Source organism: Vombatus ursinus, unplaced genomic scaffold (genome assembly GCF_900497805.2).
Source record: "Vombatus ursinus unplaced genomic scaffold, bare-nosed wombat genome assembly UNPS02014798.1, whole genome shotgun sequence".
Classification (NCBI taxonomy): Eukaryota; Metazoa; Chordata; class Mammalia; order Diprotodontia; family Vombatidae; genus Vombatus; species Vombatus ursinus.
This window is the reverse complement of record NW_020954576.1, coordinates 48,985,320-49,000,182: the sequence shown is the minus strand read 5'-3', so window position 1 is coordinate 49,000,182 and position 14,863 is coordinate 48,985,320. Positions and strand designations below refer to the sequence as shown.

At 42.7% G+C, this 14,863-nt stretch overlaps 1 protein-coding gene across 4 annotated transcripts in view; it reads left to right on the top strand.

The window, feature by feature from the left end:
- Positions 1 to 14,863, top strand: part of NFASC (neurofascin) — a 248,089-nt gene that overhangs the window by 115,565 nt on the left and 117,661 nt on the right. For 3 of the 4 annotated variants that reach the window (XM_027871166.1, XM_027871168.1, XM_027871169.1), the window contains exon 3: positions 1,777 to 1,885. Coding sequence is in view for 2 of the 4 variants with exons in the window: in XM_027871168.1 (XP_027726969.1) it covers positions 1,777 to 1,885 (109 nt within the window). In the remaining 2 variants the exon portion in view is untranslated. Of the gene's footprint in view, positions 1 to 1,772; positions 1,886 to 14,863 lie in introns of all 4 variants that reach the window. The other variant, XM_027871167.1, reaches the window with a different exon arrangement.

Here is a 14,863-nt window from a genome sequence, read left to right as displayed (position 1 = left end):
GAGCAAGTCAAAGGTCACATGCTGATCAGTAATGAGGTTGGGTCTGTGAGTTGCCCCTGCATTTCTAGCGTGGGCAAGATAGGAAGACCTGGTCTCAAAATGAATAGATAGGTAGATGTCAATAAAAAAAATAAGATTTAAAAAAATTAACACACATCTCCATATTCTGTTTGCAGACAAACAAACTTATTGGGAGGAAAGAGACCTGGGAATTTACTAGATGACATGGGGAAACTTGCTTGAGATTAAAATTTTGTTGTGGAGAAATCCAAAGATAGGCATTTGAGAAATAAAGAAAAGACCAGTTGACACCAAGACCCTTCTGATCAGAGAATATTATCAGACACCATTATCTTCCAATCTGCTGCTTCTTCCCCCCCCCTCCCCAATCTCCTGTTCCTAGAAGGAAGCCTCATCTTTCCACTGATCTCATTCAAATGACTCCTGTAGGCACTTCCTGCCTGGGTGTCTTTTCAGGTCCTTCCAGAATCAGAATGTAGTGCCCCCACTATACCAGGACCTGACAGTGGTCTCATTTGGTCTGTAAGCCAGAGTAGTTTTTCGTACAAACTTCCAGGGATTGGGTCTCCTCTGTCTGGGTGCTCCTTATATCTATATTATATGATAATAATGCTGGCTCATATTGGGACTTACCTTTCTTAACACGTGTTCATGGAATAATTATGATAATAACACCTTATCTATTTTATGGGGCTTTATACTTTTTTCCAAAGTGTTTTTGTATGTTTTATCTCATTTGTTCCTCATATAAGCCCTCTAGAGCAAAGGTTCTTAACCTTTTTTTTTCCTTCTTTATCTTGATTCCTCTTGGGGCTCCACTCTTTACCCTGCCTAAAAGTAAGTACCTTATTCCCTTTCCCTTTTCAAGCCTTCTTTAATGTGTTGTTTTCTCCCATTAGAATGGAAGCTCCTTGAGGGCAGAGAATTTCTTTCTGCTTATATTTGTATTACCAGTATTTAAAACAGCCCCTGGCATGTACTAAATATCTATTAATAAATGCTTGTGGACTTGACTTTTTTGTGTCATAGACCCTTTGGGCAGTCTGGCAAAGCCTGGAGACTTCCCTTTGGAATAATGTTTTTAAATGCATCATATAAAATGTGATCTTATGGATTACAAAGGAAACCAATTGTACTGAAATGCAGTCATCGAAGTGTTTTTAAAAACAAGTTCATGGGTCTCAAGTTAAGAACCCCTGCCCTAGAGGGCAGAAATTATTCTTCCCATTTGACAGATGAGAAGCTTGAGGCACAGAACGGGCAGGTGATTAGCTTGAAGCAAAGCCAAGACAAGAACCCCTGTTTTCTATGTTCAGGCCTGGTGCTTTCTTTCCCTCCCAGGAAATCTCCCTGGGCCTCTGTTTTCTTATCTGTAGAAGGGGTGGAATGATGGTAGCCAGAAGAAAACCATGCGTGTGAATTTGCTGGGTCTGAGATCTCCTTGATGTGAGTGCTTTCTCCAACACTGCAGATCATCATCTGTCCACTCTCACCGCTGGTGACTCTCGTCCAAGTCCATTTGTAAATCCCCCACAGGGCATCCATCTTTTTACCGTATGGAGAGTTAAACTCAACTCTTCTAATGGACAATAAATGTTTGTTGAATTGAATAGCTTTCGATATTGTGAAAATTAGTAAATCATTATCGGTAAATTGTCCCCTATGTATATAAACCTCCAGGGAAATGTTCCAGCCCTAAAACACAGAACTTTCTCCTGGAGTAACCCTAAGAATTTCCTTTGTGTTTTGAGACAGGTCACTTGACTTATGTGCAGTTTGGGAAAGTGGAGTTTTCCATCCCTCTGCTGGCCAAGACAGTGCCTCCAATACTGTTTCGAAAAGGAGGGTGAATGAAACAGAGAAGGTAGGTGCATTCCTGGGTTGGGGGAGTCATGTTTAAGGAAAAAAATCCCTGGGAGAAGATAGAGTTATTGGGCTGGGGAAACATTTGCAAGTCTTAGGGTGTCTTTATGGCCAGGAATATTCTTCAAATATTTGTCAAACTATCATGTAGAATATGAATTGACTTGTTTTGCTTGACCCTAAAAGATAGAACTAAGAGCAAGGAGTAAAGGTTGAAAAGAGGCAGATTTAGGCTCAACGTAAGGAATAAGGGCTTACCTCAGAGCTGATCAAGTACCTGGTCATTGGTTGTCATGTATGGTCTGGATGGCGACTTGTCCAGGATGTTGTCAGAGTGAGTCAAGTGTCAGGTATGGTTTGGATTGGATGAACATTGAAGTCCTTTCCAAATCTGAAATTCTGCAATCCTAAACAGGTTCATTCAGCAACTCTCAACTCTCAGGAAATCAAATACGGTATGTCAGAGAAGACCCAGAGACAAACCACAGTCTAACTCAGTACCATAAGAAGGTTTGGTTGTGTGTGTGTGTGTGTGTGTGTGTGTGTGTGTGTGTGTGTTTATATATACACACATACATACACATAAGTGTCTGTTACCTTGGCTCACAGGAGCTGTCAGAGTTTTGTCTTAGAACACCTTGGTTCCCAGAGACATATGAATAAAACTTCCCTCTGTGAAAGTTATTGTCCTTGGAATTCATTCATTTTTTTCCTGGAGAAAAGAACGTTGGTACACATTTGTAAATGTGTAAGAGTCTCTAAAGAATCATGGGGAATGGGTGGAGGTGGAGTTAGCTATTCTCTTTTTTTTTCCTTCAGAGAACCTCAAAATGAAGAAATTGCATTCAAATTGAAGCATGGATTTTTTTTAGGTTAGACATTAGAAAGAACTTCCTGACAGAGCTTTACTGAGGATTGTGGAGGTATTTAAAAACTGTAAACCAACAACTCTCCCAGTTACCCATCACAATCCCCCAAACCCCTCATCTTCAGGGAGTGTTTCCTAACACGTTACCTACATGTGTCCTTTAGCAGTTGAAATACCTTCCCTCTGATTTCTATTTGCTCTGTGTAGAAGGGGTGGAAAAAATCATTCAAAGAGTTAAAAAAAAAAGTAAAACCTGGTCCCTCGCTGCCCTTGTCCAGGGAAGACTGTTTTGCAGCATTGTGTGTGAAAGCGCTGCGTTACCAGCTGCAGAGTGGATCCTTCTTTGAAAAGCATGGAGCCGGGTCGATGTTGGCTTTCCCTTACCAAGCAGATGCAGTCATTAGACATGAGTATTAAGTTATTGTCCAGGGTGACCACCTTTACTGAAGAATCAGCAGACGGTCTAGCCTCTGACCCTCTTCCCCCACCCCTAAGCTTATGTCTCCTCCTGGTCTTTTGTGAACATTGTGAATGACAGCTCAGGCATATGGGGGATCATCAGAGGGAGGGCCTCCAGGGGCTATGTGAGGGACCCTCAAGGGAGGGTTAGGAGGTGGAAAACAATTGGCACTTGGCAGATGAACAGCTGTCCAAGGGCACAATGAGTGACCACAGGGGGAGCTCTAACGAACCCAAGTCAATATTTCTGAGATCTGTACTGCCCCGTCTGGAATTCAAACTTCCTTTTGCCCCAAAGCAATGCTAGTTTTAGCCTCAGCTCCCTTGGGTAGTAGGAAAGGAAATGAAAGAAGTGAGGTATGAAATTTTAATGGTAAAATAATTGGCAATTTATCACAAGCTTATTGCTTGAGCTTCAGAACTGGGGTAGACCTGACAGGAGCTCCGAAGCCGGAATGGATCTCTTAATGCCTTGGGTTTGACGTCTCTCAGTACAGTTTTTCTTCCTCACCGCAGGTTTCTCCCCACATGCTTTTTGTTCTCCCATGAATAGGACTCAGCTAGAAAGTAGGGCAATAAAGCATATAGCATGCTTGGTAAGCCTTTAAATTATTTTTGTATTTTAAGCAGAGTGTAGGTACTTCTCAGGGATGGTCACTCAAAAGCCCCTGCTTCTCTAGCTTTGATGTCTCTGGGCACAGTCATGGCTCATCGCCAGAATTTTGCCAGGCTTCGTCAGCCAGATTAGGAAATCCACCCCATTGCCTGCTGGACCATTTCCTTCTGCAGTGGCCCCAAATATTGAATGGGACTACTCTCCTGCCCCTACCACCTTTCTTTGATTGTATTTTGAGCTCACTCATTTCAGATCATGGCATGAAGATTTATGTAAATGGACACATGAATGATATAAACTAGCACAGGGATGGTTCACTGGGGTTTGTGAAGGATTCATGTTGAAATCCAATTTTGCATCACTACTCTCTGTTTTGTCTTGGGTTTCCAGGGCCCCTGCCCAATTTTTTTTCACTCCTACCCACCTGCTTTCCTTCTACCCAGATCTGGGGCTGTAAGAATGGGAGGCTCCAAGGCTCTGACCTAAGTTCCCCCAATAAAAAGGAAATGTCATCTCTGTCAACCCAAACCAACTTCAGTATTCTTGTTGGTGCTGAGCACTACGGAGGGAGAATTAGACATGGCCTTCTATCCTCTGGACATTTCTAACCTAATAATAATTCCATACATTTATTTTTTTAAAATACATGTTATCAATGCCCTTGACTTTACATCATAGTCATTTCTGAGGAGAGAAAAACCTTTCCCCTCCTCCAGATTGAAACCTCCTTTTTTGTCAAAGAAAGGCGTTACGGATAAAGATCTAGCTTCAGAGTCAGGAAGACCTGGGTTTAAGTGCCACCTTTGACCCCATACCATTTGTGTGACCCTAGCCTAGACGACTCAATTTCTACACACCCCAGGCGACTTGGTCTATGCAGAACAGGTGCTGACCTACGTTGTTAGAAGTTGCCTCAGCAGGAGCTTCCTGCACCCAATTGAAATCATAAGTCTGGCATGATTTTGTTTAGTTTCCCATTAGTAAGATTTTTATTTACATAGTTGTAGTCATTGTGTGTGTGTGTGTATGTATGTATGTGTATAAATATGTATATGTATTTGGTTCTACTTAGTTCACTCTGACTCAGTTCATATAAATCTCATATTTCTCTGAATTTCTTGTATTTGTCATTTCATATACAATAATATTCAATTATATTCCAGTATCACATGTTTTTCAGCTAACCCCCAACTAGTAGGCATCCACTTTGTTTATAGTTCTTTCTCCCACAAAGGGTGATACTATGAATACTTTAGGGTAAGTGGGACCTTTGTTTCTAACTTGGATTTCCTTAGTGCAGATGACGATAGTGAGATTACTGCTCAAAGGGTATTATGGACAGTTTAGTTATTTTCTTGCAGAATTTCAGATTAATATCCAGAGCTGTTAAACTAATTTACAGCTCCACCAACAGTATATTAGTGTGCTGACTTCTCACAATCTCTTTAACATTAATTATTCCTGTTTTTCATTATCTTTGCCAATTTGCAAGATAAGAAGTGAAAACTTAGTGTTGTTCCAATTTGCATTTATCTTACTATTAATGATATGGAGCATGTTTTATAATGTCGTTTATAGTTTGCAATCCTTCTTTAAAAGGCAGTCATATCATTTAACCACTTATCTATTGGGATATATATTTGTGTCAGTTCCCTTTGTATCATGGGTATCTGACTCTTATACTTGATGTTTGATACAAATATGTTTTCCTGTTTGCAATTTCTTTTATTCTAGCTTCATTGATTGTATTGATCCTAACATTTATATAGCACTTTTAATAGTTGTTTTTAAAAGTTAAAAGCTTTATTGATGATCTTTGTGTTTAATTAGTCATTTCTAGATATGCCAACACCTCCCCACTTTATCTTCCCTCCACTCTTGTAACAAAGGAAAACAGTTGAACAAAACCAATACAGTGACTATATCTGACAGAAAATGTAATATTTTGTGTCTATGGTCCCCCACCTGTCCAAGGAAAGGAGAGAAGTACATCTCCCCTATGACTGGTCATTACAATTACATACCATTCAGCTTTCTTTCACTGTACTTTTTGCTTATGTTACTGGAGTCATTGTGTCTATTTTTCCTGATTTTGCTTACTTAACATCTCCCTGTGTTTCTCTGAATTCCTTCCATTCACCTTTTCTTAAGGTACAATGAAGGAAGAAAGGAAGGAAACAAGCATTTACTAAGTACCTACTATGTGCTAAGTACTTTACAAATATTATCTCATTTCATCCTCACGACAACGGGTAGGTGCAATTACTATCCCCATTTTCATATAGTACAACGTGTTCAGCCAATCATCGGAAACCCACTTTGTGAATAATTTTTTGCCCCCATAAGAAGTGGTCCTTTTAAATTTTTCAGAGCATTTGTACATATACCATGGAGGGACAGCTAGGTGGTACCATAGTGAATAGAGTTCTGACCTTGAAGGCAGAAAGATTCATCTTTCTGAGTTCAAATCCATCTTCAGACAGTTAACTAGCTGTGTGGCCCTAGGTCAGTCACTTCACCCTGTTTGCCTCAGTTCCTCATCTATAAAATGAGCTGGAGAAGGAGATGACAAACCATTCCAGTATCTTTGCCAAGAAAACCCCAAATAGGGTCACGAAGAGTCAGACAGGGCTGAAAACAATTGAACAACAAAAATACGTCCCGGCATTTGATCTATACAATAATCATGTGCACAGTTATCCTCACCATTGAAAATATGAGGCCTAGGGTCCAAGTGACTTTCCTAAGGCCACACAACTTCACAGAGTGAAGCATCATAGATATTAAAACTGGAAGTCAGTCAACCAACACTGATTAAGTGCCTACTATGTGTCAGGCATTGGAAGCACTGGAAGGGACCTTAGAGGTAATCTTAGATCTTTCATTTTTCAGAACCTAGATTTCCTTTTACCTTAAGGTCAATATTTCTTCTTCCTTGTCTCCACCAGTCCTGTTGGCATTGATGTGGATATATCTATATCAGAGGTCCATTAGGAAGGTTGAAGATGTGTATAGGGAACTCCTAAAGCAGGAACTAGGAATAAAACTTGGCTAAAGTGTAATTTATCCAGTTTTCTTTAGGTCCATTTCCTAATTTAGGTCTTCAGTTCTGGGTGTGGTGCCGATTCCCATGGTCATCACCGTGAAATGTTACCTGGAACACCAAGCCAAGTTATCTCTGTTGTATTTGTCTATAGTTGGTATCCAGGTGTGGGTCTAATTCTCTCTGACCAGGTTGTTCTGACAATGAGCCCTGGTAAAGGAGAGGCTCCCGCACGTCCCCATCCTCTGTTCCCTCTGGCTTTTTGCCTTTTGTTTCCGAAGTCGCCGCCATCTGGAGCTGCCTTATGGCATCTGCTCCTGCTTTCCAGCCCCCTCCCTGAAAGCAGCAGAGTGCTGCTGTCACTTGCTTGGACTTAATCCCCACCTCCCCTACGCAGAACGGCTCAGCCAGCCTCGCACTCTGGCTTCCCAGTTTCGGTCAAGGGGGCAGACAACTGTCCTCTGACGCATGACCTAGAAGTCACTTGGCTTCTCCAGAACCCCAATGATCCAAATGGATCCATTTGGCTAATTGCTTTCATGCCGGTTAGCTCTCTACCCATCCCTGCTCCTGGTCTCTTTTTCCTCCCACCTGCCCTACCCCACCTTTGAGTGCAGGGTACCGTGGAGATCTGAGAACATATGACTATGGATGAGAGAGACCACAGAAATCTTGGTGGGATTAGATACGGGGATCTGCTGAACTTTGCACCACAACACCCCCTTCGTCTGACCTCCGCCCAATGTCTGGATCAGCAGGCCTTCTCCAGGGACAGTTATCAGGAATTAGATTGTCTAATATCACCATTTCCTTCTGTGTCACATAAAGGGCAATGTCCATTTTTATACTTTTGCCTCTTGTCTAGAGGCTGTTAGGTGGTGCAGTAAATAGAGCCAGGAGTCAGTAAGATTTATCTACATGAGTTCAGATCTGACCTCAGACACTTACTAGCTGTGTGACCCTGGGCAAGTCACTTCACCCTGTTTGCCTCAGTTTCCTCATCTGTAAAATGAGCTGGTGAAATAAATGGCAAATCAGTTCAGTATCTTTGCCAAAAGAACCTCAAATGGGGTCACAAAGAGTCAGACACAACTGAACAACAACTTTGTCTAATGGAAGGCACATTGATCCTGAATTCAAAGGACCGATGTCTTCTCAAGGCACAAAGATACTCCCTGTAAGCCCTGGCCTACCACCTTTCCCTGGGGTCACTGATAACTGCGGAAATTGGTGTAACAATGAGATCATAGGATCATAGAGTGAAAACTGGAAGGGACCTCAGAGGCATTGATTCTGACCTTGCCATTTTGCTGATGAGGAAACTATCATGCAGGGAAAAGGTCGTATAGGTGTTGGTTTCAGAGGTGGTTTTTGAGTCCAGGTGGGCCCTCTGAATCCAAAGTCAATGTGCTTTCTACTTCCACAAGACACAAAAGTATAAAACCTCAACCCGGGTGCCCCTGCTCTTTTCATTTCATATCTCCTGAGTACTAAGAGAGATAGATGGAGAGACAGAGAGAGGCAAACAGAGACAAACAGAGACAGAAAGAGACCAAGAGAAAAGAGAGAATGAAAAAGAATTTGTTAAGCACTTAATGTATGTCAGCCATTATGTTAAACACTGATGTGACCTCTTCTGGTCCCCTTCCCACTTCTTTCTACTGGCCCCTTCCTCAGAGGCTCAAATGTTTGTTGATATGCCCCACTCTGGGTTTTTACCTTGATCCAGAGGTACAACCCTGGTGATGACTAAGAGTTTGTCATATTTACTGGTATATGAGAGAGCCCAGAACGCAAGACTTGAAGATGTTCTTTCCAGAATGTCTTTTAGTAGAGCACCATGTTAATGGCTGTAGGCATTTGGAAACTGACTTTTCAGCTAAAATGCTACATCTTATACCTGGAGAAGGCCCTTCTGTGACCTCCCCTCTCCCTGCTACCATCTCCCTCCAACTCTCATGGATTTTCGCCTCTCTATCCCTGTGGAACTTTAGTTCCCAATAACAATTTTCCAGACTAATGTCTGTATCTGATGTAAATTTGAAGGGTTGAAGGGAGGGAGGGAACAGATGCTTCTCCCTCCTGCCATCGTCTTCCTTCTCCTCCCCATGTCCCCCTCTTCCCTATCACATGTCACACAGGAATCTGAAAAATGCAATTGTGTTCCACACCGCCCTTGGAATTTCAGCAGCTAAACCAATATTGATGGAGGGACATTACGTTAGGAGTGGTGATCTGGCTCTTGGCTCTCTGTGCTTGGGCTCCTTTCAGCCGCTTCCCATCTGGAAGCAAATGATGTCGGAAGACAGAAGGCATTGGGGAAAGGGGCGGGTAGACGTAAGGAATTGGGACTTTCATGGCAGGTTTATTAGAGTGGAATTCTTTAAGCACAAGAGGCCACAGAAACAGAAATGAGCGGCATAAGGCATGCTTGGGATGTGTCAGAATGTCACAGTTAACCAGAGGAAGCAAAAGATGCTGCAGACTGGAAGCCTAGACATCTTTCTTGTCCAGAGAGACTTTCGTGAACCCTTCATTATTTATTATTTACTCTTCAAGTCAACTTTCTTTTATATTCATATGTGTGTATTATATAGATAACATAAATATATTCTATATAACATAAGTATATTGTTTTTATTAGATATAAAACAAATATATTATTTATTAGATATAAAACATATAATATGTAAATATATTATGTAATACACTATAAATATATTTGTATTCTTTTATATTCATGTTCATGTATATTCTTATGTATCATCTACTTTTTGCATATTCTCCAAAGGCTAAGTTTAAGAGAATCTAAGCAACTTGTCCAAGGCCTCATAAACAAGGCAGAAGTTCGGGCAGTATGATATGAGGATCTCTGGCTCCTAATTCTCCATCTGATGCTTTACCCCTTACCCCATATTGCTTTTTTTTTTTTTTTTTTTTGCTTTTTGGTGATGCAATTGGGGTTAAGTGACTTGCCTAGGGTCACACAGCTAGTAAGTGTCAAGTGTCTGAGGCCGGATTTGAACTAAGGTCCTTCTGACTCCAGGGCCAGTGCTCTATCCACTGCACCACCTAGCTGCCTCCCCCCCAGATTGACTTCTTAACCAACAAGTCAACCAACAAGCAATTCCTAATCCTCATCCCCAGCACTGTCAGGCTTCATGGAAGTTAAAGAAATCAAAGTCAGCATCTCTGCCCCCAAGGAGCTAATGAACAACGTGTCTAATAAAGGAGGGTTTCTTGCTTCTGACATCCTGACCTCTGGGCTTTCCTCCCTTGCTACCTGGACTGAAGAGATTTTTCCGATGAGTTTTCCAGTGAGGCATTGGGGCTTGGGATTCTCAAATGAAGAGTTTAAAATGAGTGACATCCTCAGCAGATGGCCCCTATCTTTAGATGGACAGGTGGATGATAGCCCAAGACAGCAACCAGGGGTTTCATTCATAGTCTGCACGGTCCTCCAGGCCATGCTTAATGCCAAGAGAAGAAGTGGGCTGGGGAGTGGTTCTCTACAAGCATAGAACTTCTGGAAAAGACTTTCCAAAGGGAGTGGGAGGGCTCAGACTGGCCGGAAAAGAAGGAAGTTGTCTTCCCACCTCGTGCCCTCATCTTAGGATCATAGTTGACCTGGAAAGAACCCAGAAGATAACTAGTCCAGGGGTGAGGAACCTGCAGCCTCAAGGCCACAGGTTCCCCACCCCTGATCCTAGTCCAACACCCTCATTTTACAGAGGTTAAAATGACTTGCCCAAGGTCACATGGGTAGAAAGCTTCAGAAGTAGAGAACCCCAGCCCTCCATCTAAAGAGCCAGGGCTCTGTGCCTTGCTGTCTTCTCCTCACTCACCCCATTCAGATATAACCTCTACATGGGGCCACAGAGACTGAATCCATCCCAGGTGACATTTCAAATCTTTGCTCTCCTTTTCAGCAATATTTCCCTGAGATTCAGGGAAATCTAGAGCCAATATGTACCTGTGTCACAGGAACTGGCCACTCGGCATCCCTCTCTTCTCTTCCCCAACAAGATCACATCTTTACCTCTGAAGTCACTCCCCTCGAAAAGCAGGGCCCAGAGAGGAACCCTGCTGCCGTCACCCACACCACCCAGGGCTATGTTGAAGATGCCTCTCCTCCTGAAGGTCTCTGGGGTTTCACTCCTTCCCCATCTGTGAAGATGTCTAATTGCTGTGAAAATTTTCTCCACTATGGGTAGAGAAAGGAGGGGGAGCCTGTGATGGGAAGGAAGAAGCCCCCCATTGCTGCTTTGCTAGGGTACTAAAGGATTGTCGCTGTTGTTGGGGTTTTTTTCTTTCATTATGATATTTTTTGAAACTCTTCCAAGGAAAGCAGCGATTGTTCTCCTTTCCTCTCAGATTTTTGTTCCATTGGCTTCCAGCGATGGCCCTAAAATAATATTAGAAATAGGCAGGTGCTTCCAGTTCCTGGGGCCAGCCCATTAGAATTACTTTGAATTTCTCCTTTGTAATTTTGCTCAGGGAAGGGATACAGCGACGGGCTTGGAATTCCACTTCCGCCTTTGACTCATACTAGCTGTGTGACAGTGAGCAAATCATTTTGTTTCTCTGAACCTTGATTTGCCTGTTTTCAAAATGGAGACATTGATACTGGAAGTACCTGCCTTAGCGTTGTTATGAGGCCCAATTAGATACCATATGTAAAGTACTCTGCAAAACTTTAAAGGGCTATAAAAATGCCAATCATGATTATTTATTAATTGTTCTTTCAGTGGAAAAAAAAGCCAGAGCCATAGGGTCATATCTCTAGAATTGGAAGGGACCCCTGTAGCCAACTAGTCCACTTTCCTTATTTAATGGATGAGGAAACTGAGGCCCAGGAGATCACATGATTTTCCTGAGGTCTTACAGATGGTAAGCAGAGGTGAGAGATGGGGGAGCCCAGATAAGGGAAATCCGTCAATAAATTCCCAAAAGTCATTTTAACCCATCACTTTAAGTTTTCCCCTTCTTATCTCCCTTCCCCCTAAAACTCCCCAAACTATAGGCACACATCAAATTTATTGTAGCAAACAAATGGTTACATAGACCGGATTTGATAGAGAGGTAATTTTTGTTGTTGTATTTATTGTCATTTTGGTCACGTCCAACTCTTCATGACCCATTTGGGGTTTTCTTGGCAAAGATACTGAAGTGGTTTGCCATTTCCTTTTCTAGCTCATTTTACAGATGAGGAAACTGAGGCAAATAGGGTGAAGTGACTTTCCTGGGGTCATACTACTAGTGTCTGAGGCCACATTTGAACTGAGGTCTTCCTGACTGCGGGCCTGGCACTCTATCTACCGCTCTGCCTAGCTGCTCCATATAGCCACTAGGTGGCACAGTGGATAAAGGGCCCAGCCTAGAGTCAGGGAGATCTGAGTTCAAATTCAGCCTCAGACAATATCTGTATGACTCTGGACGAGTCACTTACCCTCTGTCTGCCTTAGTTTCCACTTCAGTAAAATAGGAATAAAAATAGCACTTACCTTGCTGAGTTGTTGTGAGGATGAAATGAGATGATATTTATAAAGCACTTTGTAAATCTTAAAGAATGATATAAATGCAGGTTATTGTTGTTGTTGTTGTTTTTTATAGAAACATTACTTCACTTATAGTCAGACTTGGATTTTGGATCTCACCTCTACTACTGCAAGTCATAACCCTGGGCAAGTTACTTACCCTTTTGACTGTTATTTTCCTTATTTTGCCAGGGCCCAAGTTTCCACACCACTAGCTCCTCTTTATTTGCTGTCTTCCCCAATTAGAATGGAAGCTCTTTGAGGGCAGACATTGTCTTTTTGGCTTATATCTGGGTCCACAGCACAGCGCCTGGTATATTGTTGTCGTTTAGTCATTCAGTCACGTCTGACTCTTTGTGACCCCATAGACCATCAATGGGGTTTTCTTGGCAGAGACACTGGCATGGTTTGCCATTTCTTTCTTCAGTGGATTAAGGCAAACAGAGGTTAAGTGACTTGCCCAGGGTCACACAGCTAGTGTCTGAGGCTGGATTTGAAGTCAAGTCTTCCTGACTCTAGACCCAGCACTCAATCCACTGAGCCATTCAGCTGCCTGCTAGGCAAATAGAGGTTAAGGTCACAGAGCTAGTAAGCATCTGAGGCCAGATTTGAACTCATCTTCCTGACTTCAGACCCAGTGGTCTATCCTACTGAGTCATCTAGCTGCCTCAGTATATAGTAAGCACTAAATAAATACTCTCTCTCTCTCTCTCTAAAGGGAACAATAATAATAATAATGATAAATATCTCCCTCACAAAGTGGTTTAAGAATCAAGTGAGATAACATGTGGGGAAGCTTTTTGTAAAGTGTAATAAACAATACAAGTGTAAAGCATTATTACTGTAGTTGAGACTTCTGTCCTCTCTCATCCCAGCATTGCTCACCTACCCTTGCTCCTAGGTAAGGTCTGAGTGAGCTGTGCTGAAGAGGGCAGCCATAACTGTAGTACCAGGGAGAGTTGGCTGAGTCATAACCCCGTGACGTCCTTCTCTCTCCTCGTGTACTGCAGGGATCAGCTGGCCCATTTGGTGAAACTGATCCCTCTGCTTTTTGTAGGCATCTTGACTTATTTACCCACCTGGGAAGAATTGCCTCGGGTAACCTGAGAATAGTAAAGTGGAATAAAGCTGGAGGGCCTCTCCAAACCTCAGTTGCTTCATCTGTGAAATGAGGAGGTTGGAACTCGATCAAGGGGTCTTAGCTAAGTTGGGACTGGTTCAGTAGCCCTCAGAATGGCTATGTCTTGGGTACCTTATCTAACTGAAGCTGTCCCCTTTCAGAGTCCACTAGGGCCGGAAATCCCTCCTAGGAAATAGCTGAATGTGATCCTAACTCAACCCCAGCTCACACAGTGAAATTCTTTTCCCATGAACCCTTGGGAGAAGCATCATCTATTTTTGCCTTTTTCAGTCCAGCCAGTTGTTGTATGGCTATTTACTCCCACTCCAGAAGTGGCTGCATTTTGGTACAGGACCCAGGCCTTTCTGATTGGGATAATGATGTTCACATATTACTTTTTTATAGGCTTTGGAAACTATATGGGATGGGCAAACAGTATTTATTTAAAAAAAAAAAAAACCTTTGAGCTCCTCCAAAGGTCCCAAAGTGAACAAAAGACAGATATTCTTTCAGGTCACACTGAGGGAGGGACAAACTCATTTCCTCACCTTTCTTCCCCATCCTGCCCATCACCCAAATAAATAGTGACTTTTCCATTTCAACATGTAGATTACTCCGGGGCTTAGACCAGAAAACAATGATTTTCCAACCAGATCTCTCAAGCCCAGACATCTCCCTATTTGGCAGGGAAATGGGAGTATTTGACGCCTTCTCTTTTATCCTGTTCCCAAGACCCAGTGACTTCTGTGACCAAAGGAGGTAGGCTTGGTAATGATTGACATGAGTGTGACAAACAGATCGATAGAGATGGTTAAATACACAGGCTCCCCATCCCTTGCACCAGAGCCCCTCCCTCCCTCCCTCCCTGCCTATGAAAAGGAGCCAAGCACAGAGCAGATGGAACCCCTTCCCTGCCCCCACCCCCCAATCAGGGAGAAGTAGGGAGGAGAAGTGGGAAGGAAGAAAAGAAGATACATATCCCAAAGGCAAGTGTAAGATGTCTTTGGCTGTGTGAAAATCCCAGAAGACTGCTTCCCTCTACTCCATGCAGGCAGAAGGATTTCCCTGTACTGAAGATACTGTCTCTCTTTCCCTGGGTATGAAGAAAGGCAAAGGTCAGCTAGGAGTTGTGGTGAGTACTATCTTGGGATGTTAAGCCTCTAGTCCCCACTAGAAAAATGCTGAGAGTAGGGGAGCAAGCAGGCAGCTAAATCTTGGCTCAAGTATAGGAGAAAAGTGACTTAACAATTAGAGCCATCCCAAAATGGAATAGATGACCTTAGGTGATACTAAGCTCCCTATCACTGAAGGTATTCAAATAAGGGGTGAATAATCA